The sequence below is a fragment of the Lampetra planeri genome, chromosome 1 (genome assembly GCF_965212315.1).
Source record: "Lampetra planeri chromosome 1, kcLamPlan1.2.h2, whole genome shotgun sequence".
NCBI classification, from domain to species: domain Eukaryota; kingdom Metazoa; phylum Chordata; class Hyperoartia; order Petromyzontiformes; family Petromyzontidae; genus Lampetra; species Lampetra planeri.
The window spans coordinates 10,530,499-10,557,173 of NC_136107.1; the positions used below are offsets into that span (position 1 = coordinate 10,530,499).

The 26,675-nt window shown below is 46.2% G+C and overlaps 1 protein-coding gene across 1 annotated transcript in view; it reads right to left on the bottom strand.

The window, feature by feature from the left end:
* Nucleotides 1-699: 699 nt before the first annotated feature.
* The window catches only part of LOC144717646 (R3H domain-containing protein 1-like), a 114,985-nt gene continuing 89,009 nt past the window's right edge, over nt 700-26,675 (bottom strand). Inside the window, 7 exon segments of the mRNA XM_078593171.1 lie at nt 700-3,351; nt 3,353-3,487; nt 3,489-3,871; nt 4,542-4,614; nt 4,701-4,798; nt 5,724-5,862; nt 6,918-7,087. Coding sequence (XP_078449297.1) covers nt 3,133-3,351; nt 3,353-3,487; nt 3,489-3,871; nt 4,542-4,614; nt 4,701-4,798; nt 5,724-5,862; nt 6,918-7,087 — 1,217 coding nt within the window. The 3' untranslated portion in view covers nt 700-3,132.

Consider the following 26,675-nt stretch of genomic DNA (forward strand, 5'->3'; position numbering starts at 1 on the left):
TAATACAAATTTCACCATTCATCTGCAAATCTCGACGAGCAAATTTTACTCATCAAAAGTTTAAACTTTACAAGCAATTGAAACGCGCATGTCGACTTGATTATGATAGGAACAGTAGTAATAGGGTTTTACCCTTTGATCTGGTACAAAAACTGACACCTTTATACAAGGGATCATGTTTGCAATAACCACAACACAAGCAGTCAAAATGCAAACAAAAAGAAACAACTCTGACAATGATAAGCACTGTCCTTGAAGTTGATAGGTCCACACCCGAGACAGATTTTCTTAGAGCCGAGTCTCCATTGGTGTTGGACCAGATGTCGCCAAAAGGCGTACAACTCAAAAACAGCGCACTATCAGAGTATTGAGAGCTCGGGGTAAGCATTTACACTATGGGACCTCCTTTACCAGTGGCAAAATATAGTAATAGGTTTTTACCCTTTCAACTGGTACAAAAACTGACACCTTTATATGAGGGATCATGTTTGCAATAACCACAACACAAGTAGTCAAAATGCATGGCACAAACACATCACTTCAACAGTAGGGCTGGAATGCAGTGCCCACTTCAAAGCACAGCGGTTGACATTGCTAAGCTTTATTTTTTTTATTTAAATTCGACAGCAATTTTTGGACGCTTTTAATCACCCCAAAATAACTCGCACAAACGCCAAATACATCAAAGCGAAACACAACTGGGCCAAACGTTACACTTTATTCAATTTGTTCTTTAATATAATTTAGTTTGGTTATCACAACAATTACATAATGTACAACTGAACTGACGACGTCGACTCGTGGCAGCTACATCTGGGAGTGTCGATAAACATTGAACCTCGAGAGAGAAAAGTGTCGCGGATGCTGCGACCACATGGAGGGTCACGCCGGGGAGAAATGATGCCGCGGGTTCAGCGCAACTCAAAACCTAAATTTTGGTCGGCACCCAAGCGGACGCTACCCCGCGTGTGCGCATGAACAACAAACATCCAATTCGGCGTTGTACAGCGCCAATTAACGCCAATGAGTGGACAGCGTGAGCTGCACTGGAGCAGAGGTACTGTGCTTCTGGCTCGGCCGGGTGGGAGCCTCCTGCCGCCTGTGCCACGCTGGTGTTTGTGGGGGGGGGAATGAGCCACGTGAGTGAACGAAAGGGGATGCATGGTGGCGTGTGGCTACCGATGCCTGCAGCTGATGATTCGCAAAACAAAAAAAACTCACTTTACCGTCCTTTATTTCACCAGTGAAAGCCAATGAGATTCACGACCTCTGTTCCACGAAGAGTGCCCAGAGTGGCTTAAGTTATAACAAAAAAATCAGGTATTGCAATGTTCTTTCGTTTGTCTCTCTTTTGTTTATCTCTCTCTCAAAATGAGTTGGGTTTATTTTGACAAAAATCTTGAAAATGTCACAGGGAAAAATTACCAAGCAGCTGCAAGAATAGAACCGTTGACTCCATTGAAAGTGGCTCTGTGGCGAGTGCGCCGACGCAGCTGTTACGGAGGGCCACGCACGCACTTCAACGCAACAGAGGCAATCCGCCCCAACTGTGCATCAGAATTTTGCTTCAACTTTACAAAAAAAATCCAAAAGGAAATAAGCACAAGTTGGAGAAAAACAACGGCGTGGCAATAATTGAACACCAACATGTCCCAGAGGTGTCCAATGGAACAAAATGTTGACTCATTTTTCCATCTATCTTTAGGTTAACGTGGAGGCTGTGGATCACTCACTGCAACCGGTGCGTAGTTGCACTCAGGACTGCCCGCTGTGCTCTTGTGCACTACTCGGCAGGTTTGGATGGATTTGATCAGTCTTACTTTAATTCCAACACCCACTTTGCTGTTTGTTTCTCACCTTATGTTCAAATGAAAATATTTAAATTGCCATTTGATGCCGAGAGGCACAAGATGAACTCAGCGTATTAAACATAGTTCTACCCGACAGCGCAGGGATGAACCCATGTGATTAGATGTTAACATGCTGTCCCTTGTCTACATCTTTACAGCACCTTGAAAACACCATTATTAACCTATAAAAAGTATAACTGCCTCCATACAGCATCGAAGGAAGCAGCAATCTCTGAATGGATGTAAATCCATAAAATATGCCTGTGATGACTTGATGGAGAAGATTTTTTTTACTTTCGTGATTTTCTCAAATGTAGTGCCTGCAGAACCTATGCCATGCTGAGCTGTGTATATGGTGTGGGAATTTTCTAAGCATATAAACAAATCGAGGAAAACCTTGCCTTCCCCCCGAAAAAAAATGCCAAACAAAAAACACAAAGAAATCGGACGCACAAAATAAGCAACGCAGCTAACGATGAAATGGACCATCATGCAAAAAAAAGAATATCCACATGGGCATGTTATTAAGCAGCAGGAGCCAATGCTGGACAACAAAAAAAACTTTCAAACAATTGCAGCTGGGTGCCGAGCAAAACATTTGCAAACTAATCCCATGCAGATTGTTGCGGCGTCTGCGCGTGACAACGCTGCTGCATTACAGCATGCAAATTTAGGTCACGCGCCTGTGCAGCTGAGACTGCGACGGTAGGAACCGCAAAACCACTCTCAACGAGTGGGCGCGGCACGTGCACCGCCAGAGAATATTGCTTTGCAGTCATTTTAAATGACTGGAGAGTGGCAGCGCTGGATGCTGGAGATTTCCGCTGAATTTGAGCGACCAGAAAAAGTTCCTTCTGCTGGGCAGCGACTCCCACAAGCATCACCTGCGCGAGTCGACTTTAATACTGAATCTGCGGCATCTAATCTCATTGGCGTCTCAGCAGTATTAGCTGTTCATGTTATTAGACGTTATATGTATTTGTTAAACTCTTGCATATAATGTTGAGATAAACCTTTTTCAAAATGTAAAAAAAAAATGGCAGAAATGTAATGTTGCAATACAACACCAAAGTGTTCGACAGCAAGGACAATATTAACTTGTGCATTTAGTGAGAATAAAAGAGGCTTCTTTAAAAAGCAAGCTCTGTGTGCTGGGTCACGGTAAGTGAACGTGTTCATGGTGCGTGTGCTCCTTGTATATACTCTTTGGTTCTTTCGGTAAAGTCACGTGGAAAAATAACAGTAGATCACGACATTTCGATCGCCACACAAACGGTCGACCTCACCTGAGGACGACCACTTGTGTGGCGATCGAAACGTCGTGATCTACTATTATTTTTCTACGTGACTTTACCAAAAGAACCAAAGAGTATATATTTACTCGTTTCGATCCCGCGTGTGAGCTGGCCCTCTCCATGGGGGCCAGCTCCTTGTAACGGTACCAGAACGACCTCAATCGATACCTTTTGCTGGATCCGTGGCCAAGCCTGGCCAAGGCAGCCTTGGGCCTGCTGGTGGCTGGGGAACACTGCCACTACTTTGTAGTTGGAGGCCAGGTCCCGGTCACGCTGGTCTGCCACGTCCTGCTGCTGCTGGTGCCCCTTGCTACCGCCGTGCCCCTGGCTGCTTGTGTCGGGGGTACGCGCCATTCCCCTGGCACGCGCTCACAGCGTTGGAGTCCGCGTGCTTGGGCACCGTCGCAGGGTTCGCCGCCTTCCTGTCTGCATTCGGCTGCAATGGCACGGCGGCGGCACCACGCGTGGAGGCCTCGCTCGATTCCCAGTGCGGCGTGCAGTCCCTGGCTGGTGCCTCCCACTGAGGCTTAGTCACGTCACTGGCGGCGCCGTAATGTCTGTTGGGACGAATGGCGGTGGCCACTACGTCATCCAACTTGGCGTCCCTGAACCAGTGCAGCTCACCACCGGCGGCCGACAGCTTGCTGAGGAGCGAGTCAACCTCGGAGCGAGAGATGCCAGCCGGCAGGTCGGTCACCTGCAGCGTGGTACCCCCGCCCAGCACTGCTGTGCGGGCCGTCACAACATCGACATCTGTCAACAGGCGAGTGCTCCCCTGCCCCCTGCTCTCACACAAAGGCCAATGGGGTCCCTTTAAAATGGTATCCTAATAGGCATGTATCGATCCAATGCCCAGCGATTCTGTGCAGTGTTAATTTGACGTCGTGACAGCTTTTTATCTGTATAATTTATATTAGCGGTAAATAATGAACACTGACTCACAACATTTGATGCATTTGTCGTAAACACAATAACCAATTTTAATTGATGCATTGATGAATCGTTGAATGCCTTATCTTTAATGTCACTTCCAACTGCTGTTGTCACCAACAATTTGTTACAATCGTTCGTCAATTACGAATCGTAAATAATTCCATCACCAAGCCAATCGGGAGGTTTAAAAAATAGCTACCGTTGCTAGCGTGTGTAGCTATAAAAAGTTTCAACACAATTTCTGAGAGCCTACTTTAGAAACACGTTTAATTTAAATATGACAACTGTGCCGTAGTTATGACTTACAAAGTTTAAACACGACTATCTCAGAACTCTGTACACGGGGAGAGGAACACCGGCCGCTCGGGTAGGGAGAGGGGGGAGGGTGGTCACGGGAGGGAAACCAATGGCAGAGTCATCTGGGTCGTGCTTGGAGAGGTGCCGCTGCGTTAACCATCGCCACCTGGCTCCACGGAGCTGGCGTCCTCGGAGAGTGCTTTGTGTGGCATCCGCCTCCCTCGTCCGCCAAGTCTCACCTGATGCACACAGAATATTAATCGTTTGGTAAATCAGCGAAACGCCAAAACACTTGCCGTTAATAGTGACAACAAAACACACTCACCTGCTGCATAGACATGGAGTGTGGGGTCTGTGGCTGCAAGCTGCACGGCTGGGAGTTGTACTGCAAATGAGGGCCCAGCAGTGGATATCGGATATCGCCTGCAAAATTTAGAGCAGCTTGCTATTAAAGATTGAACTCCTCGGTTTTAAATCTGCGCATGAAGACGATAACTCTACATTGGCGTCCAGAGAGGGTGGGGAAAAAGAAAACTGTGATTGCAGTTGAACATTTTTCAATTAAGATCCCAGTGGGGATTTCTGCTCTCGTGCTGTGTTAGACACATCAGCATGCACACACGAAAGCACAGAGGCTATCACCTGAGTGTATTTCTGGTTCACAGTCTGCCTCGCAAGTCTGAACTGTACAAAATGGCACAGGCCGTGCTGCTAAGGCACTGGTGGAAAAGCCAAAAACGAGCCCAAATGGCTGTTGTTTTGTTTACTGAAGGCAAAGATAACGATACTGGCATTTCATTCAAAGTGTTCCAATGGAATCCAAGTTTCTGGATGATAAAAATCCGTTACAACATTAAACATAAGTCCAAACAACTATCTCTGAATTTAGAAAGAACAACACACAGTATGACATAATGAGATTTGGTCAATTTTTGCAACAAATTTAGAGCTAATAAACTAAATAAGTTCCAGCACTTTGTTAATCCACTGCTCAATGAAGCCCTCTCCATGCCTTAACAGTCATGGTGGTTGATTAGTCGACCGAACATCACCAACATGGTCAGTGTGGATTGGTGAAGCGGAAGGTGGGGGGGGGCAGGACCAGTTCAGATATAACTCACCACTGATCTTAGCCATGGCTTGGAATCTAACTCATGTCACTGCGAGCACATAGCAGAGTGCAACATCCACTGCAATACCTCTTCACTTGTGTATGTCGGAACAATGATTCTCACCTATTGTAACTCAAATGTAAGCGTCGAGCAGCCAAGCTACTCTGAAAGGAGTGACCCGTTTGTTACGACGATAAAGGCCGGGGTTGGCGTTATGCTTGCGCTGGTGCTCTCACCATGCATGGGCGCAATATGCCGGTGTTGCACTATGGGCAAGGGCAGGAGTCCTGAGCGGATGGAGCCCAGGGCGGCCAGCGGAGTGGAAGAGGGCGACTGCGACGGCGACAGCATGGGGCTGTGGAGGTGAGGGCTTCCCTGCGGGCGGAAAGTAGTGCACGCTGCCGGCGTTGCATTCGCGAAGGGGGCACGAGTGCGTGAGGCCACTCAGGGGGGCACATGAACAGCTCTCAGAGGTGTGATGGTTGGGGCTAGCGCGTGATGCGATTCATTAAGTGGATGAGTACATATGGGTCATGCAGCCACCATACACTCAGCATACTGTCGTGAAGATGTACAAAAAGGTACGATGATGAACAATGTTAAAGTGATTAAATAAACAAACATCGTGGCATCATTTCTGATGATGGAGAAGAAAGAGAATAATGTTGCAAGAAATAGCGTACAAAAAACATTGGGCTCCAATGGGTTTTATAAGCTTAGGTGAGTTACCCCAAATTAGGCAACTAATATATCACTTTTACTTACATGAGCTGCCCTGGCCTCATTTGAATAGGGCCAAGGTTACACATGAACCTGAGTTTCATATCCACTTGTTCTACTACAACAAATTTTCTTTGAAACCTCTACTTTGGCTGTGTTAAAAGCCTGCAGAACTGACTTGGGATTTGACACTGTTATAACCTTCTCATTTAGACAAATCTATTCAACCATGTGCATGGGAAAATGTACAATTTCAGACGGGCATTTAATTAAAAAAATAAACCACGTAGTTTTCCAAGAAATGTTATGCATAATAAACACACTGAATTTAAAATTGAATACCACAAAGCACAAACGTTTTTGATGACATCCTATTTGACCAACTTCTGGTAGTCATGCGGGTACAATGATCCCACATTTAACGTTGGCTCATTTCTGTAGCAGTCTAAGCTCGTAGAGAAACACACACGTTTATTTTATCTCTCTTCAGAGTCAATAAATATACATTGTGGGAAAGTCAAAAGTGAGTGTGTTATGCAGACTCTCCCCAGTCAAGAGAATGTGGAATTTCTCCCTTCTAAACAGCAGAGACAAGCACTGCCTATTCTGAAGCGCTGCTCAGAATCATAATTGATGCTATATATAGACTCGAACCCTCCCCATAACAATAATAACAACAGTAGCTAGCAGCACGTGTTTCCACTGCCCACCTGGACAGGGAAGTCGGCGTGGTTGAACTCGGCTCCCCGAGGCAGCCTCTGGTCCAGGCTCAGCCCTCGGCGTTGGCCCCAGCGCGTGGGAGACGGTGCGTGCGCTGGGTGGGCGCCACTCGGCAGACTGAGCTGCATCAGGAACACGCCATGCCCTCCCGGCGACAGACCTGGCAGTGGAGGCAGTGAAACGTCACGTACCCCGCAGTGGCGAGATGTTAACTACCTCACCTGGTATACAGAAGGTCGTAGGTTAAATCCTGACCCCAATGACTGCTGTATACGGGCAGTCCTCGGCTTACCAACCTAATTAGTTGCTGAGGCCTGTTCGTAAGTAGAACGGTTCGTAAGTCAGAACACAATATTTCACTGCGTTTAAATGTGTTACAGTTCAACAAAAAGGGTTGCACCGCTAGTCGAGTAGATAACCATGTGTTCAATAAACCCTCGGAGCCAGGATGACCGTCCAACTCCGATCGTCATTTATTGATTGTAACAGGTAAAACTGGTGAGAAAACACAGATACAGCATCTGTTATAATCCGGAAACACCCACACAATGAACACCACAGCATCAGATCATTGTCTTAGATAACAATAGATCCTGGAAGGACCAGGCCCCCACATTACCCCTGAACAACTAGACAAAGGCACAAGCTGGTGCGTTGCATACAGGCACATAGTGTATTCATCCCACTGCACCCCAAATGTACAGCATTACACTTAACACTAAACTGTGGATGAGATACTTCGTCATCACTCTCAGGATCGCAACATAGGCACAAGTCTGACTCGACCTACTAAATCACAAGTAACATCCACAATAAGGAAAGTCACAGGCTTCGTTACTAACTAGGCCTCGTATTTACTACAACAACTTAACGGCACCATAAAGGCATTTACATTGCTATAACGGTCATTCCAACATTACAACAGCATTTCCAATATTATAGGAATATAAACAACTTACAGATAATGCTTCTTAAGCTCCCACAATGGACAAGTGCGGATGTGGTCTCACTGAGATGCGATGCGTGCCGCCATCTTGACTTATCTGTGTAATGGCTGACGCCCGCGTGGTACAGTGGAAATCTAACATCGTCACTTCCTGGTCACGTGACCAACATTAGCATAAAAAAACAGGAACTTCCTGTGAACGCACGCTCCACATCTGCCGTGAGGCAAGACAAAGAATAATTGTAGATTTGCATGTAACACTGTAAACTATAATGTATAGTAAATAAAACATAAAATAAAGAAACATGAATAGAAAAAACCTGTTTGATTTTCACTTAGCTTGAGTCTCTTGATGCTAATTTGCTTGTCGGAAGGGGGGCCACAATGAGTCACCCCAATTGCACACAAATAGCGCACGCGCACAGACATACACACAAAGACACAAAAAACCACACACACCCCAACGATTGTCTCCCCAGTGGCGATGTTTACACACCGCATTAGGTACTTATTTGATGCTGAGTCGACCTAGGGGAGGCCCAGGTCCCATTTCTGATAATCGTCACTGGTGTTGATCGTGAGAGGAAATTGAACGTCGGTCGCCAAGTTAGTAGCACAGCGAGCTAACGTTGCACTACCTCCCCCCACACACACACAAAGACTCCCCGTATAGCCTGAACAGACTGTAGCAGCAAGTGCTGTTAGCGAGTAGCACTTATGAAGGCCGGTATGGCCAACATCATGCCCGTCTGCCTTTGTCTCCCGAGTGGTGATGTTTACACACCACCAGGAACTGGTGTTGGTCATGAGCAGCACTCCCGCTCCCCACACACTCACACTTTCACGCACACACACGCAAACACTCATTTCCAGCACAAGGCTGATTCATTACATCTTGTACAGGATCGCTCCTCTGAATAAAATCGTTCCGCGGTTCAGTTTGCAATTGCGCGTTCGCTTTTCAAAGTCAATGTACATTTTTTTTATTTCATGGGAGCAGGTTCGTAAGTACGGGTGTTTGTAAGTCAGGTGTTCGTAAGTCGATGACTGTCTGTATTTGGAGTTTGCATGTCTCTCTCCCTGTGATCCCGTGGATTTGTTTCCGGGTCCTCCGATTTTTCCCTCCACATTTAGAATCGGCGTGCGTTTTAGAGTATTTGGAGACTATACATTTTAACATGATCAACCAATTCGTTGAGTTACCATTTGTGGCCAGGTAATTTCTGAAAAAGAGCTAAATAGCTCAGTGGGCCTTACCTGGTAACATTTTCAATAGTTTAATAGTATAGTTTAATATCTTCACGAGCATGGCGTGTGCCTTGCGATAAACGGCACATACCGCGTGCGAGACCAACGACGTGCTAGGAATTACACCGAGAGACAGAAAGAGTAACATGTGGATCAGAGAGCATCAGCACATTTAGAATATATTTACTTTTAAGAAAGGTTGGTTGAGCAAGACAAGTCGCTCTAAGCTAGAAGTAGGTTGAGCCTAATGAAGGAGTGGCACCGGAAGGAGGAAACACACCTTGGGAGGGTGTTCATGGTGGAGATGAAGGGATGAAATCCTCTCATATGCATTTGTGACATGGACCAAGCCATTTCAGGGCAGTGATGGATGGTGTTTGGTGTGTGGAGGCCTGCATTGAGCAGGAGAGAGACAATGGGTGATTATGATAACGAGCAGGAGCCAAAATACTGTAGTTGCATTTTTCCGAACTGTATACTAAGTTCAAGGGGTAGAGCACTGGGAGCGCTTGACTCACAATCAAAGAGTTGTATGTTCAAACTCTGGGCTGTGGTAAATTGAGACCTTATCATGCCTCCATTAACAGCAATTGTGCTATGGAGAAACAGGGCCCCACAATGGATATGTGGAATTTCCACTTCTGGTTCAGGGTCAGCAATGTAGGTAATAACCACGCAATGATTACACTTTTAACATTTTTCTGTTCCTGGGTAGTAAGTGTTATTTCCTAATTGCTTATGCTTCAAAAGTACATAAAATGGCTATTATTCCCCACAAACTTTGCTTTTGTGACCAGGACAGTGATATTTTTAAATTTACCTATTTTCCAGAATATTCCAGATAGATTAAGTGCTGAGTAAACTTGGAGTAACTTCTAAAACATTCTAGAATTTTCCAGTAATATAAAGTCGTATAAATACAGGGGCCTTAAGCCCACCAGTTCAGTTTAGTTCCAGCTGCCTAAGTGGATACATATCTGCATTTTTCTGAGATGGCATAAAGAGGCTGCAAGCATCCGGCAGATACATTTTGCTGTCTGCGGCCAATTTATTAAGACAAGTGTGAAAAAGTACTCTGTGGAAGCATCTGCTAAGATGTGTCAGGCCTACAAGGCATATTTCGGCATGCCTGTCGGGGATCAAGACAAACCCTGGGCACCTCATTTCACCTGCGAGCAAAGCCAAAAAAACTCTGAAAGGTAAGAGTTTTTAATTTTAAAATGTTTTACAATTTTCAATGTCATTGAAAAAATATATCATATATGAAAAATGTTGCGAGAATCTCTTCCACATTAGTCATGGGTGATATCAATGTATTTTTGTACTGACCACTCAACCTACTGACCACTCAAAAAACTGCTACATCTGCATGGTGGACCCTTCCAAACGTCGGACTGGCAAAAATGCACCTGCCATCACGTATCCGGACCTTCCTTCATCCATCGCCCTGGTGCCACACTGCCATGAGCTCCCCGTACCCACTCCTCCGGAGAGAGAGCAGCAAGTCAGAGAGCGAGGAAGACGTTGTAGATCCAGATGACAATTTCAGAGGTGGAGCTGAGGAGAGAAACCCATACTACCCCAACCAAAAAGACCTCAACGACTTGATCAGAGATCTTGGTCTCACCAAGTCCAATGCCGAGCTTTTGATGTCTCGGCTCAAGCAGTGGAACTTGTTGGATGAAAGTGTGCAAGCCGCAGATCAGAGGAAGCGTCACCAACCTTTTTTACAGCTTCTTCACCCGTCAAGATGGGCTCTGCTTCTGCCACAATGTGACCAGTGTTGAGGCAATCGCAATCGCCTGTAACCAGAATGAGTGGCGCCTCTTCATTGACAGCTCATCCAGGAGCCTCAAAGACGTACTATTCCATAATGATAACAAGTACCCGTCTCTTCCCCTGGCTCACTCGGTGCACCTCAAAGACGATTACAACAGCATTAAGACCTTGCTGGACGCCTTTAAGTATGATGAGTACGGCTGGGAGGTCATCGGAGACTTCAAAATTGTGGCATTCCTGATGGGTCTCCAAGGCGGTTTTACCAAGTTTCCCTGCAATCTTTGCCTTTGGGACAGCAGAGACACCAAGGCGCACTGACACAGGCGGGACTGGCCACTGGTGGACCCCCGGAAGGTGCTGATGCCACCACTGCACATCAAATTGGGCCTTATGAAACAATTTGTCAGAGCTGTAGATAAGGACTCGGCAGCCTTTAAGTACCTTCAAGACTTCTTCCCTAAGCCATCTGGGGCAAACGTCAAAGCCCGTGCCTTCATCGGACCACAGATAAAGAAGATCCTGGAGTGCAATAAATTCCCCAAGAAGCTCACTAGTAATGAGAAAGCGGCTTGGAACAGCTTTGTTGCAGTGGTTCGTGGCTTCATGGGCAATCACAAGGTCGAAAACTATGTAGAGCTGGTTGAGATTCTGGTGAACTATGGCACAATGGGCTGTAGGATGTCCCTCAAAGTCCATACCCTGGATGCTCATCTTGATAAATTCAAGAACATGGGAGCGTACTCGGAGCAAGGCGAGCGCTTCCACCAGGATATACTGGACTTTGAATGCCGCTACCAAGGACAGTATAACGAGAACATGATGGGAGACTACATTTGGGGGCTGATTCGTGAAAGTGATTTACAGTACAATCGTAAATCTCGAAAAACTACTCGCTTTTAAATCTGTTGTAGTAATTTTTGTATTACTTTAGTATAAATACATGTTAATTTTGATTCATATGTTGTTTTTTCTGACTTTATGTGAATGAAAAGACACAAAGTCGCACGTTTTCTCATTGAAAATAGGTAAATTTCTAAATATCACTGTCCTGGTCACAAAAGCAAAGTTTGTGTGGAATAATAGCCATTTCTAATACTTTTTAGGCATAAGCAATTACGAAATAACACTTACTACCCAGGAACGAAAATTGTGTTACATAGTGAAATTATTTGAGCATGGACAAATTTTTACATTTGATTGTTCACTGCCAAACAGTAACAGTGCTTCTGGCCTGTATGCTGTGAGTGGGCTGTAGCAACTTTCTCATGAATGGAATACATTCAATCAAGACTTGAAATTCGATTTTATCCCACACTAGCTTTATACTACCCGGCTTGGATACTTGTCTTGGATTAATACACGGCCTACGCGGAGGGTGGGGGGGGGATGCGTGACGTCAGCAGGCACACTGCGTGACGCTGCCGCATGCGGGTGACATCACAGATGTGACGTCACCGTCTATTTTTATACTTTTTGCACTGTGTACAGTCTGGAAGCTACCCACATGCCAAATTGTTGCATGTCGGGAAGTATGCTAAACATTTATAACAGACACACATTCACAAATTTCCCTTTTATATAGAAAGATTAAGCTCAACAGTCAGGAATATGCTGTAAGACCTTGGGTACCTTGTGGGAAAAAAGTCAATTAAACTTAAAAATAAAGTTTAGTGACCAATAAAGCTAATGCAAGACAAATTAATTCTACTGGAACATGTTTACTTTCTAACCACTACCAATTTCATTTTCCAAGGGGAGGAAAATATAAAAATAAATATAAAAACACTATAATTTCAAGCATGTTTTGCCCATATTTGCTCTAGCAGTTGACTCGATGCACTAAATCATTCCTCCTTCATTGCTGTAGTCGTGGCAATTGGGTTTCAGGATTTGGGGCGAGGCAATCTCATCTATATATAGGCTGCTCTCTGGTGGGCATGGCAAATCAAGGGTGGCGCGTGGCTGGTGCTATCTCGTGTAATTCATCCACGCGATCACAGGACTGCCCGTGTGTGTGTCCAATTACATGTGGTGGAAATCCAAACTGGACAACGATCAAATTTTTGAACTGCACAAACATATCTGGCACGCTGGGACTTCAAAGAAGAGCTTTCAGCACCTCGTATCCATCTATATGGCAGATTATGTCACAAAGTCCATTTTGTGTATGTAATAAATGTTCATGTACTGCATACAAATATCGTTCAGAAGTCTGTTGAATATATATAAAATCCAGCTGGTATTTTAAAACGGCAATAATACATTGCCAATTAAACGCAATTTATGATTCTGCTGTTTACTTGTAAACAATATGAACATAAAATACCTCCATGTGCTTTGCAAGGCAACATTAAGTAAGAATAACGAAATAAATTTTATATAAGAGTTGTTCATGTAATGCTTCCCAAGACAGATTTAAAAAGCAGTATAATTCCTGGGCGTGATACGCCACCGTGAACACTGCAGCATCCAAAATGCACGATAAGGAATACTGGTATGTGGCTGCATGCGTTTTACTTGCAAACATAAAATGTCTGCAGCCAAAATGGTTTCAAATAAAGTGCATCATGTGCCAATATCATGGTCAATTATATAGCTGCCATGAACAAACCACTGACTGCATCGTCTTACACCGACCTGGACAGGCAATTTTTTTAATGTCTCAAGAATATATTAAAAATGATCAATTATCTAGGAAACTGTCACCGGACTCGAGAAAGCTTGAAAGATACAATGAAACAAAACAACCCATCAAAGATCGTGTTCGTCCATCTACCTTGTCAGCATGTCTTAAGAGTAGGAAGAAAATGGAGAGCACAGCGAAAATGAAAAAATAATAAGGGAACAGTGGGAGCCTTTTTCTCCACTGCTTGCAGTTACTGAGCGAATCTACAATGAAATCCCTGCAGTGAGCATGCATGACGCCAATAACAAGCAAATAAATGCAATGGAAACAGCAAGGGACGCTACCAAACAAGCAGATATTAGCATGAGGTGGACAGTAAAAATCTCTTAATCAGCTGCTCTGAGTATGAACCAGCAAATATTTTCTGAGCATCTGCAGTGTTTTCTGCAGGGAGCAAGCAGGTTGGTTGTGGCAAAAGACCATCAGCATGCTACTCCATCAGTCCTGGAGGACCTCTGCTGGCACAGAAAAAAATCCATCTCAGCTGTTCGCTGAAGTCGGCAAAACAAAAGCAAGCCCTTCTGCCGAACATTTTCCTCTCCAGGTTCCTCAGGTTAGCGTTCTAATTACATTTACTCGCTGGTTTTACAGCGATGTCAAATTATTAACCTAAATGTACTGCTAATAAGGCATTAGGGCAGAGTAACACGTTATATTAATATTTCGACGGCAAGATTCTAGAATACCTGCAGCTTAGTCGTGGTTTCGTCTCCACCTGTAACATTACGGCCACATCCAGCATTCTGCTAACCCACTGTGAAGGCAAATGCATTCATCTCCCATGCTGCCTACAGGCTTTCTTTAAAGTCTGCTGGCTCAAACTTTACCATATTGTGATATAAAAAACACTTTCCCATTACATTTGGTGGTTAAAATGATAATTTATATATGAACTCACCTTTCAGTTTGCTAAATATGTATTTAAATGCAGAACCACAAATCACACGAAATTCTTTTTTTTTTAGATCTTGATTTACAAAAAATTCCCAAGTGACAAAGCTCAGATTGTGTAGATTAACCATGAAGCTGCTAAACACTTAGCTGAAGCCCAGGAATGCAATGGCTCATTAGCTCTAAGTTAAATTTTGTGCACAATTTTAGAATTAGTCAATAAATAAATACATGACAGTGATCTGAGCTGAACTGAAATTAAATTGACCAAATGATGTGAAATGCCTGACAATTCAGTTTCATTGGCTGGACAATTGTAAATGTAAAATGTGTTGAAACTAAGCTTGGGATGCTGGGCCATATTCCTTGTGAATATACTGGCATTTAAAATAAAACATTTTTTGGAGAAAACCAAAGCATATGGAGAGAACAAATCTCAAGCTCCTTGCAGACGGAAACATTGCTGTCACCACCTGTTCACCAACTCGCACTGATCAGTACCGTGAAGTAAAATTGCAAATCCGTCCCCCGCACCTCCGATTATCGTGGTTGAATAGGTACAGTGTGAAAGACGTTCAACATACATATATATTTCCTTGCTGTAGTAAATCAATTTCCATCCCATTAACCATCAGGTGGTTATCTCACACATGCACGAAGGTCAATCTCAGTTTGACTCACCAACCCTGTTTCCAAGTCACTGGAATAAAGATTAAACTTTCACCAGATCTGGAATGAACTCACTTTTTGAGCGTCATTATTTGTAAATGTTCCAAGATGGAAGGCTTCATTGGGATTAGGATTACGTCTGCACGCAGACATAAATAAAAAAAAACACCGCTGGTAAAGCCGCTTAATTAAGCCCTGCAAAGGGAATTAACACTCATTGCGCTCGGAATTTATGAGCTACGGCAACATGATGCATGCTTTAATCACGAGAGATGATGTTGGCTTCATTTCAAACAGGAGGCAGAAACGCAACATTATATTACATTACAGGAGTGTGTGACAGCACACCTCCCAGCGCTCGCCGGCAGCGTTTGTGTTTCAGCACCTGGCTGGTGTGGTAGTCAAGAGCCGGCGATGACATATCACGTGATCACAGCGGCTCACAAGGCCCAACGTCTCAGAGTAAGAAATCATGCCCTTGTAGAAACAAATTGTACACATATTCTTGGTTCTTTCGGTAAAGTCACGTAGAAGGGAAATATTTTTCTTATTACGAATCCCTGCAGTCACGAAAGCTTTAAATCGAAATTGTACACATGTCCAACATTAAATTACTGCTGGATGAGGGCTTCCCCATGGCGTATGTATCGTCGGAGTTATTTGAATATACATACCACGCTGGTCGTTACACGTTGAAGTCAGAGAACACAGATGTAGGAATAGATATGTGCAGTACAATGGGTTTGTGGCACTGCCTATCACGTAGCCCTGCACGCCCTTTAACAACCTGCTTGTGCATGGTGGTAACCCACCCGGAGCACTATCCAATCTCAAATCTGCTTAGCCTTCAGGATCTGATGATATCGAGTGCAGTGTCACTCTTTTTTAAAGGTTGACGTTTGTGAACATATTTGTGATGAGCACATTTTCATGATTGATGACGTTGAAGCATTTTAATTAAGAATACAGCGCCCTACACTTGGAGGCAATATGCCTCCCTACACAGACAAATGCTCGTGGTTTCTTTTGCAGATTGTTTCATAATTCTGTCATGGTGTATGTTCAATTGATTCTAGTCATTCAATGCGACTAACAGTAGCATAATACAGGTAGGAACAATATGTTCCACACTGCCCACCAGGGATTTTTTTGTCTGTCTGTCGTGCATAAATATATATAATATAAACAGCTCTTTGATTGGTGGAGACCTACTGCCGGGTACGGAGAGGGGCCTAAGGAAGGGGGGAGTCAGGAGAGGGGCCTGAGGGGAGGGGGGGGGGGTCAGGGGAGGGGCCTAAGGATATGGGGGGGTTGGTCAGGGGACGGGCCTAAGGGAGGGTGGGTCATGGGAGGGGCCTAAGGGAGGAGGGGGGGTAAGGGGAGGGGGGTAAGGGGAGGGGGGTAAGGGGAGGGGCCTAAGCAAGGGGGAGGGGCCGATAGTTAAGGGAGCTGGCTACCTGGCTGGCTGCCTGGCTACCTCAAGTCAAGTTATCTTTTATACAGGTAGGAACAACAGGTTCCACACTGCCCACCAGGAATTATTTGTCTGTCTGTCGTGCATATTTGTCTGTCATGCACGAATGCGCTGTCCAACCCTACTTGCCCACTCCGAAGGAACGTGTTTGTAGTTCTGTATTTTCCCAGAAAAATCTCATCGAGTCTCAACGCTCATTTACAGGAGACACCTACTTATGTTTGTTTACACAACTCCTAGTCCATTGTTTTCGAGTTGGAAGAAACTGGAGTTCCCTATACAAGAGCCACACATACGCTTAGTTGCCTTCATTTTAACCAGCTAAATCACATTGATGTTAAACATATTTTTACAAAGGATAGCTGGGGTAAATATCTAAGCTAAAGATAGCGGGGGAAGGCAGGTGTAATGAAACTGCTAAAAGCAGGGCAATGAAACCCAATAGCGACTTGATCTGCAAAGACAGTTGAGGCCGGGTAGAGATCATTATGTTCCATAATTAAGAATATTTTTTTTTGACAAACATAAAATTAGGCATGCAGGCATACCTATGCCCCCCCACTGGAGCCTACTGACCTAACACCATGAGATGCAAAATGACGCCCGCCCTCTTTCTGTCCCTGCTAGTTCTCGCACCGTGAATGTCAGTGGTAGGACAGTCATGTCGGGTCACATGTTAACGGTGCTGTGAGATATTCAACAGTGACTCTTCCAGCGGAGACACGAGGACTTTGCTTTTTTTGCCACCACGTGTCACAATACAGGTGGGTTAGTGCAAATGTAAAATAGGTAAAGCCACATGACGCCAACTAATTTCTTACTGTCCTGCCCAACCTCGGCAAGGTAATGAACTCTGGTAATGTCCCAAGCAACCCTTTGACCCGGACTGGCAGGCTCACCACAAAATACAAAAACGCCACAAACCTGATTGACACAATTATAATGAGACCACAGAATCCCAGTGAGCAGCCCAGAGGGATTGGTTCAGGTGTGAGAACAATGATCAATCGCCACATGTGGCGATTGATCAAACTCGAGGCCAGCGTGAAAAGCCACGTAATGCAAGAAAACTATTATCAACATTTTAAACAGGATCTTGGAAGAATTATGTTACGACGTTGTATTTTATATGATGCCCTAACATTAATTTGGTCTCTATTTTGAGCATGCACCTGTCCTTCTATGTTTGGGCACTTGTTCATCTGTGAAGCTGAAACATGTGCAAAACATGGAGAGGTATATGCTTGTAATTATACAAAGAGACACGTGGATCAGTGCAAATACCAAGTAGAAACATTTATGGTGAAGAAAAGTAAGAATGCTTACGCAGGCGACTGCCCAAGCTAGAATGGATGATGACCGGCATCCAAGACTAATGACGGCATGGCAGCCAAAGGAGGCAACCACTCCCGAGACGATGTGCATGGAGATGGACGGGCGATGAGCTCGTTCGCAGGAATGAGATGGATTGCTGTATCTTGAGACCATGAGTGATGGGGGGGGAGCTTCAGCAGTGCATATATCATGGCTGATGATTAAGAGTTACATATAAAACAATCCTTTTGCAGAATAATTTTAAATAACCTAATTTTCAAATAAAGTGAGTTCAAGAATTAACTTATTACATGTGGATCTAAGAGTAGTGTGTGTTTTTAGCCAAGAGTGATTGCTATTGATTACCGCTGTCCTTTAATGTTACTAATGCGTTCTGCTGTGTGTATTCAATAGAAAATGTTAATTTAATGTAAGAGAATAAAACAAAATTGTAAATTGAAACAAGAAAATATCCTGGCATGTTGCAACAATACTTTTATAATGCTCTTTTTTATTCCAATTAACTGCATTAAGCCAATATTCAGAGGCTGCCACAATGTTATTATTTGAGGCTATTTTTATCATACATTTTATAATCTGTGCAGTTAAACCTTGGGCTAGTTATACTGTGATTGATATGTAATGTATGTAATACAACCTCGTGTCCTGTCGTTGCCTGGGCCTTTCTGGTGTCCTCTCATTCAAGGACATTCAAAACTGAGTTGGTCAAACGTCCTAAAGCAGGCCCAAATATCCCAAAACCCAAAGTCTCAAAACTCTTGACATTTTTCTGGGTGAAAAGAGTATTGTTAATTATTATTACAATGACGATGTAATTTTTCCATAATGTTTAAATGTTATCTCATGTTAATCTCACATTACGTAACCTGCTGGAAACGTGCAGGGATAAGTAAACTGTAAGGGGAATCAATCTAACTCAAAGTTCACACGTTACTCTTCAAACACCTTAACAACAAAACAATAAAAAGCATTGTTGTAATGTCAGTAACACTACACTGTGGTAAAGCCTCTCTCCAATGACGTATTTACAGTAAATGTAAACCCGTGCACATTCTCTCCACATGGACACATGCTCAGGGGTAATACCATTTCTCGGCAGTGGCCGGAGATTTGTTCCCCCCACCCCCCCATACAGAGTGCACAGCATATGTAAGCTGGCATTGAGCAGGTGCTGTATTCCTGACTAAAAAATAGACAGCTCCCTGTGGGTCATCTTGTTCATGTATTAAAACCACCCAGGCACTCGCTAGGATTTTTTTAAAATGTGGTAATAACTAAGGTTGATGCAACCAAACCAGGGCAACCAGTCCAACATGTAAACATTCTCTTGTGTTTTCAAAGCACGGATGTTTTGAACGTCAACATCCTGTTGGGGAAAAATCTGTGTACAAATGATTTATTGCAGGTGTAATAAGAGAGCGCCATCTCCTGCAATATTGTGGGGGTTACATTTACAGATTGATACAGTCCACGTATTATCCATAGTAGGGATTCTCTCTGGGGGAAAGGTGAATGGGCGGATCTAACAGAGAAGCCTCTGGAACGTTCTCGAAGGTTCCAGGGGGGGCGGGGCTTAGCCTCTGAGGAGTGAATATAAGCAGGGGGTACAGCAACGTTAGGGGTCGGTGTTTGAAGATCGAAGCGGGGCTCCCCGCCACTGCTGCCCCGCCATCTCCACCTGCCACGTGGCAGCTCGACCTCCAGCCGCTCAGCCGCTCCATAGCGCGCCACCAGCCAGCGGTGCGTTAGCGAGCGGGGTGAGCGCCACGTGGCGCGGGGCAGCGCAGCCACGAGAGCGGGTCGACATCCGCGGAGAGAGAGAAGTGGCTGTACCGAAGATTTAATAAATACATTGAAGTTACGTACCGTGTCGGAGCCACTTATTACAGTGCTGACAGATAGTGGACTTTTTCTGGTGGTGTTCTACTCAAGACGCGATGTCCCAAAACCCCAAAAAGTAGAATCCACCTCCAGTGTTCGACGACGACGAGACGGCGACTCGGCTCCTGCCGACCCCGGGTTCCGTGGTCCCGGTGATGGAGCCCACGACGGGTGCCGATGTCTCACCTGCGGCGGACGGCGCGGCGGAGATGCAGCTGGGTGCTCTAACAACAGCGCTCCTCCACCTCGTCACTCTTGTCACGCCGATCGCCACTAGAGGTAGTCCGGTGGCGGATCGTCCGGGGGTGGACGTGCAGAGGATCGGCGACGGTGCTTCGGAGGGGAAACACGGCCGCCATCCCGGGCGGGGTGGAGATGGCCGCCATTTCAGAGTCAACACCAACTACGCGTGTCGTGGCCGCCATTTTGAACACCGTGGAGGAGAGCGGTGCGTCGGCCGTCAGTTCGTCGCTGCCGCACGGGAATTCACCGAGCATCGCAACACCAGCTGCGAAGGAGAGCGCCGATTGTGGTCGATGCCTGCCCCAAGTGCATGAGTTTGTGGCAGCTGGTGGCGATTGGAGTGCCTTCTGATGACGCTTCGAGGCCGCCTACAAATTGGTCCGCTGTTTGGAGGAGGCGCTCATTGCCTTGCCCACCATGTTGGACGATGATGCGTTGGCTGTTTTCCGTCCCATTCCCCCGGAGAAGAAGACGCTCAAAGAAGCTTTTGAGGAGATGGCGAAAGTCTACGAGCCGCCAGACGACAGATCGAGAAAATTTCAGCACCGTAGGCGAGGGAGCTCGGAGTCGCCCCTCGCCTACAGAAGCGCTTTGATGGCCTTGGCAGTTGATGCCTACCCCAACGTACGACAAGAAATATTGGTGATGGAACGCATGTTGGCGTTGGCTAGGGCGATGGGTGTTGTCCTTCCCTCGTGCGGCCACAAAACGAAGACATCCTTGTAGGCCGCGCGTTGCCTTAACGTACATGAGAATTTGAAGCGGTGGGCGCAGATGGCGGCATGGACAGGGGACCCGGCTCGGGATGGTCAACCCATCGGCTGGCATCCATCCAAAGTGGTTGTCATCCCCGACGAGGCGCCGTAAGAAGATGACGTCGCGGCAGCGGTCCCTCCGTGGAATCAGTGATGCAAGGATGGTCAACGTCATCAGAACATCTATCGACCGCGCCGGGACGACAATTTGCTGCACCAGTGGCCTCCCGTCACGTGTTACAGGTGTGGCCGTGTGGGCCACTATTCCAGGGAGTGCCGTGCTCATCCTGCATCGCTGTCCGGATCGCCGACCGCGTCTCCTGCAGCCGACCGTTCGCCTTCACTTCCCTCCACACAGGCGAGTTGGCACATGTCGGGCACCCGGGTACGTTCGCCATCTCACCCATCTCATGTCATCGAGACGGGTTCATCGCATCAGGGCGTTTCGCGGGACGGTTCGTACTCGGGTACCATTGCTAAGCGATGGCCGGCTTCGCAGACACAATAGAAGAAATTGATTCGAAGGGTAGTTGCCGCGGCGGCGGGATCCTCGACGGTCGCGGCCACTATTCAGGGTGTCGATGTCCGCGTTTTGGTTGATACGGGGGCATCTGCTACGATCATTTCAGATGTTATTTTTCAATTGTTGTCCATCCCTGCGTCGTGCGTTCGCCCTGTGTACGATGTGTGTGTTGCGGCTAACGGGGGTAGTATGGTATCAATTCTAGATTTGAAGCTTTCGTGACTGCAAGGAATCATATTCTTAGGTTTTTTCGGTAAAGTCACGTAGGTAAAACATCAAAATTAATTACGTGACTTTACCGAAAAAACCTAAGAATATAATAGTATGGTATCATTGGCCAAATGCGTGTATCGCCATTGGTGACATTCAGGCGTCGGGTCCCATTTTAATCTCACGTACGTTGGTCGTGCCGTGCTTGTTGGGCACAAATTTTTTGGCGAGAATGCCTGTTAAGATTCTTGTCGACCAGGGTTGTCTTGAGCTGCCGTCGGATCGCAGATTGCGCTTCCTGTCATCACCGCTCCCTCGGCCGGCGTCCATCGAAACGGTTCAGGCTTTGGTTGATTCTACCGTTACGGTTCCGGCGGGTTCTCAAATGTTGGTTCCGCTCCGTTATCGCAAGCAAATCTGTTGCGACGATACGGCAAATCGTGTCTTGTTGACGCCTTCTAATGCTGCTACACGGGGGTTGACGCTGGTTTGCGCTCAGACCATCCTCAGAACGGGTCAGGCTCCGTTTCTGCAGGTTTTGAATGGGGGACCTGGTGATGTTGTTGTGCCCGCGGGCACTGTCCTTGCTCATGCCACCACCGCTTTTACCGACCGTGAGGAGCGCACGTAGGGGCAGACTGTATGCGCTGTCGGTAAAACGTGTCCATCGGACGATCGATGGATCGCCGAATTGTGACAAAAACACGTCGCTGTGTCCGGGTCAGCATGAAAATGTACGTGGGTTGTTGTCGGAATTTTCCAATGTTTTTAGCAAGGACGATTTCGACTTGGGTCGAACGTCCTTGTTGTCCCATCACATCGATACGGGTGACGCTGGCCCCATTCGCCTAAACCCACACCGCGGACATCATTTCACACTCTACTAAAGAAAAAGGATGGTAACCTCCGATTTTCTGTTGATTTTCGGAGGTTGAATAAGGTCTCCGTGGCAGACGTGTATCCTCTGCTGTGGATGGACGACTCCTTGGATGCTTTGTCCAGAGCGCCTTTATTCTCGACTCTTTGATTTATCATCTGGGTTTTGGCAACTGCCTCTCGACGAGTCTTCGAGGCAGAAAACCGCGTTCCGAACTCCGCAAGGCCTCTTTCAATTTAATTGTTTACCGATGGGATTGAACGCTGCTCTTGCCATGTTCCAGCGACTCATGGAGCTCGTCCTGGCCGGTCTCCAGTGGGACACGTGCTTAATTTATCTGGACGATGTTATTGTGTTCAGCCGGTCGTTTGATGACCACCTTCTCCGGCTGCGCGCTGTTTTTGAGCGGATGCATTCGGCCAATCTCAAGTTCAAGCCTAAAAAATTTCACCTCTTGCAGACTTCCGTTCGATATCTGGGCCACATTGTGAGTGCGGACGGCATTTCTACCGATCCTACCAAAACGGCGTGCGTTCGTGACTGGCTGGTTCCCGAGAGTGTGGGAGATGCATGGAGCTTTGTTGGCTTCGCCTCCTATTACCGCCAGTTCATCCCTCGGTTCGCTTCCATTGCGAAACCGTTGCATGCGCTCACGGCTAGGAATCAGCATTGTCGATGAGGACCGGAGGAGGAGGCTGCTTTCAATACCCTGCGGGATCGGTTGTCTGACGCGCCTACTCTCGACTACCCTGATTTTTCGTCCCCCTTCATCCTTGACACTGACGCCAGCGGCACGGGCATCGGGGCTGTCCTGTCACAGATGAAGGGGGGCGTCGAACGCGTCGTCGCGTACGGTAGTCGGGTGCTCTCGCCGGCGGAAACCCGCTATTGCGTCACACGTCGGGAGTTGCTGGCGATCGTTCATTTTGTGCGACTTTTTCGACCATATTTATATGGCAGGTGGTTTGTTATCCGCACTGATCATGCGGCTCTCCAATATTCATTGAAAATCGAGCAGCCAGGCGGTCAGTTGGCACGCTGGTTGGAGTGCTTGCAGGAATTTATATTTGATGTCACCTACCGGAAGGGGGCTCGTCACGCTAATGCTGACGCGTTGTCGTGGTTGTCACACGCGTCTTGCTGTGCTTGGCGCTCCAGTACGAACCGCTGTACTCCCCGTGACGAGTCTCGGCCCTTGGTCATGTCCGCAGTTGAGACGCTTCCGGACGAAACGGGGATTTTCCCCCTGCCGATTGTGTGTTGCGCCTCCCACGTACGGTGTGGTGGTGCGAACAATTTTCAGATTACTCTTTGACCTCCTTGCAGCAATTGCCTGTACCGGCCGCAGGTGATTCTGATTCTATTAAGTCGGGTCGATTTTTGGTTCACGAGGGGTTGTTGATGTGGCAGGATGACACGTCGCGCCGGCTCCGATTGGTTGTGCCGGATTCTCTCCGTGCCGGTTTGATCCGCTCATTGCATAGTGAGCACCTTTTCCATCTTGGCGTTCAGAAAACGTTGCTCACTCTGCAGAGGGATTATTACATGGCCTAGTATGACATCTGACGTCACTAGTGCACTTCGATCGTGCACCGAGTGTGCACAGAGGTAATCGCTCCGGCAGCAGTATATTCTGCCCTTGCAATCCATTTCAGTCACGCGCATTAATGAATTGGTTACCTTGGATGTGTTGGGTTCGTTCCCTGTTACACCTCGCGGGAATCCATTTCTTCTCGTCGGCGTTCAATATTTTTCTCGTTGGCCTGTGGCTTGGCCCCTGCCAGATCAATCGGCTTTATCCATCGTTGACGCTTTTGTGAATGGCTACGTGATGGATAAAGGTGCGCCGGAAAAGTTGCTCACCGATCAGGGTAGGAACTTTTCTTCCAAGTTGTTGCGCGACGTTTGCAATGCCTTGGGGACCAGGAAGATTAGTACATCTCCCTACCATCCTCAGACGGATGGTATGGTTGAGCGGTTGAATTGTACTTTGTCTGCCATGCTATGCCAAACAGTCAATGAGAGGCAGCTTGACTGGGATTTGCAGATACCCAGTGTCCTCTCTACTTACCGGATGGCGCCACACGCTTCTACGGGGAATTCTCCGTTCTTCCTCATGTACGGGTAGGAGAATGTGCCACCCGTTGATGTTCAATTGGGTTCCCCGGTTATGCCTCCTAAGACAACTCTTCTCGACCATGTTCAAGAGTCCCTTAGACAAGTTTCTGAGGCGCGGGAGACTGCCAGGTTGAATACCTCCAGGACCCAGGCACGAAATGAACGTTATTCGCGGAGGTCCAAAGGTCACATGCCATAGTCTGTTGGGGACGAGGCATGGCTTCATTGCCCGCAGGTGCCCGTTGGCACCTTTCCAAAGCTCCACAAACCATGGCAGGGCCCAGTGACAATTGTCGAGGTTTTGTGTCCGCAGTGTGTTCGCATTCGTTACGGCCGCTGGGGTTTGTTCACCCGTCGTGATTGAAGCCGTTTGTTGCTCCTGTTGGGCCATCGTCATCTAATCTCCAGATTCCGAGTTCCCGGTGCCTGACTTGTCCAACCGGCCTGCTACCCCTGTGCGAGGTGATCCTCCGAAGTTTGTTTCTTTACCGCCCACAGCGCCGTTAAGTGAGACGGCGGGACCGGTGGACGTCCCTATGCTGCCATGCCCATGTGCTTTGGATCCGGCTGTGTCTCCCCCTACTGGACCGCTGCTTCCACCTGGGGGTGTTCCTGCATTGGTTCCACCTCAGGCGAATGGCCTGGCTAGGAATACACGCTGCAAGACGTTGCGGTTTTCTTGATGGACTTTGGTCTCTAACTTGCGTGTCCTTTTTCCTATTCAGCATTGTTGTCGTCATGTGTTTATTGTTGGGGCATCCCATATTCTTTGTTATTCCAACCATTTCGATTTAAAGCTTTCGTGACTGCAGGGATTCATCTTCTTGGTTCTTTCGGTAAAGTCACGTAGAAGGGAAGTAATAAAATAATAAAAATAAAACATAATAAAATAAAATAATTCTCACGACGTTTCGGCTACAACGCAAGCAGCCGTCTTCAGGTGAAGAATGAGACACTGCCAAGCTAGGAGCTTATATATAAGCTGGGTTGGAGGTGGAAGAAGAGCGCCTTAACAAAAAGAATGTGCATATCAAGAGGAATTTAGCATATTCATGGGAAATGCGTAGGAGTTGGGCGGGGGGGTTTCAAAGTCATATTATGCCCATGCATTATGCAGGATCAGCAGCACCAAGGGAGGGTGCAGGGAGTAGCATTAACAAAGGAAAGGAATGTTAATAGTATGTAGCTGCAGTTACTAAACAACCACGTAGAAAACTAAAGAATAAACTACATAAAAAACTAAAGTATAAACTGCATAGCATCATCAGTATACTTACTATACTCTACAATAAGCTGAGTTACGAACAGCAAGTAATACATTACAATTCAACGTCGTAAAAATTATATAATATGCTTCCATCTAAACTTTATTCTCTTACATCACACGAGCATACACCGTGCTATATACTGCCATAGACAAACCCAACATTAAATTATATACTGTATTGCTATAAACCACCTTATACATTTTAATATAACACTATGCATTATTCTACCCACCCTAATGTGTATCACAATGCTATATGTTTACTATACAATTAAGATACTATATATTACTTTGTACATTGTATTAAGCATATAAATGTTATACTATTTGTTATTATACACTATACCATTGACCGTCGTGTCAATGGGTGAGTCGTGGGGGGAAAACTTGCAGCTGAGCAAAGAATCCATTCCCTGCGGAGAATACAATGCCAGTGAGTGGAACGCGGTCTGAAAGTCACCGTAAACGTGAACACAATCAGTTAAGATCCGAAATGGTTTATTACGTCCTTCCAATGATTGCTAAGCCAGAATCCATCTTCTCGGTTGAAATTGTCTGTGTTTGTATATGTGGATCGCCTCCAATCATTTCTGATTCAACCGCATTAATTGATCAGACCAAACAGTTCTCGTTGAAACCTTCTGCAGCCAGGCCACCAAGATTATACGGCTTGCCAAAGATACATAAAGAAGATACACCTCTTCGTCCCATTGTCTCTACTATCAACTCCCCACCTATAAATTGGCTCGTTTTTTGTCTGAAATCCTACGGCCTTTCACTGGAAAAACCACCTCTGCGGTACTAAACTCTACTGACCTGGTATCGACAATGCCCTGTCCCCAGACG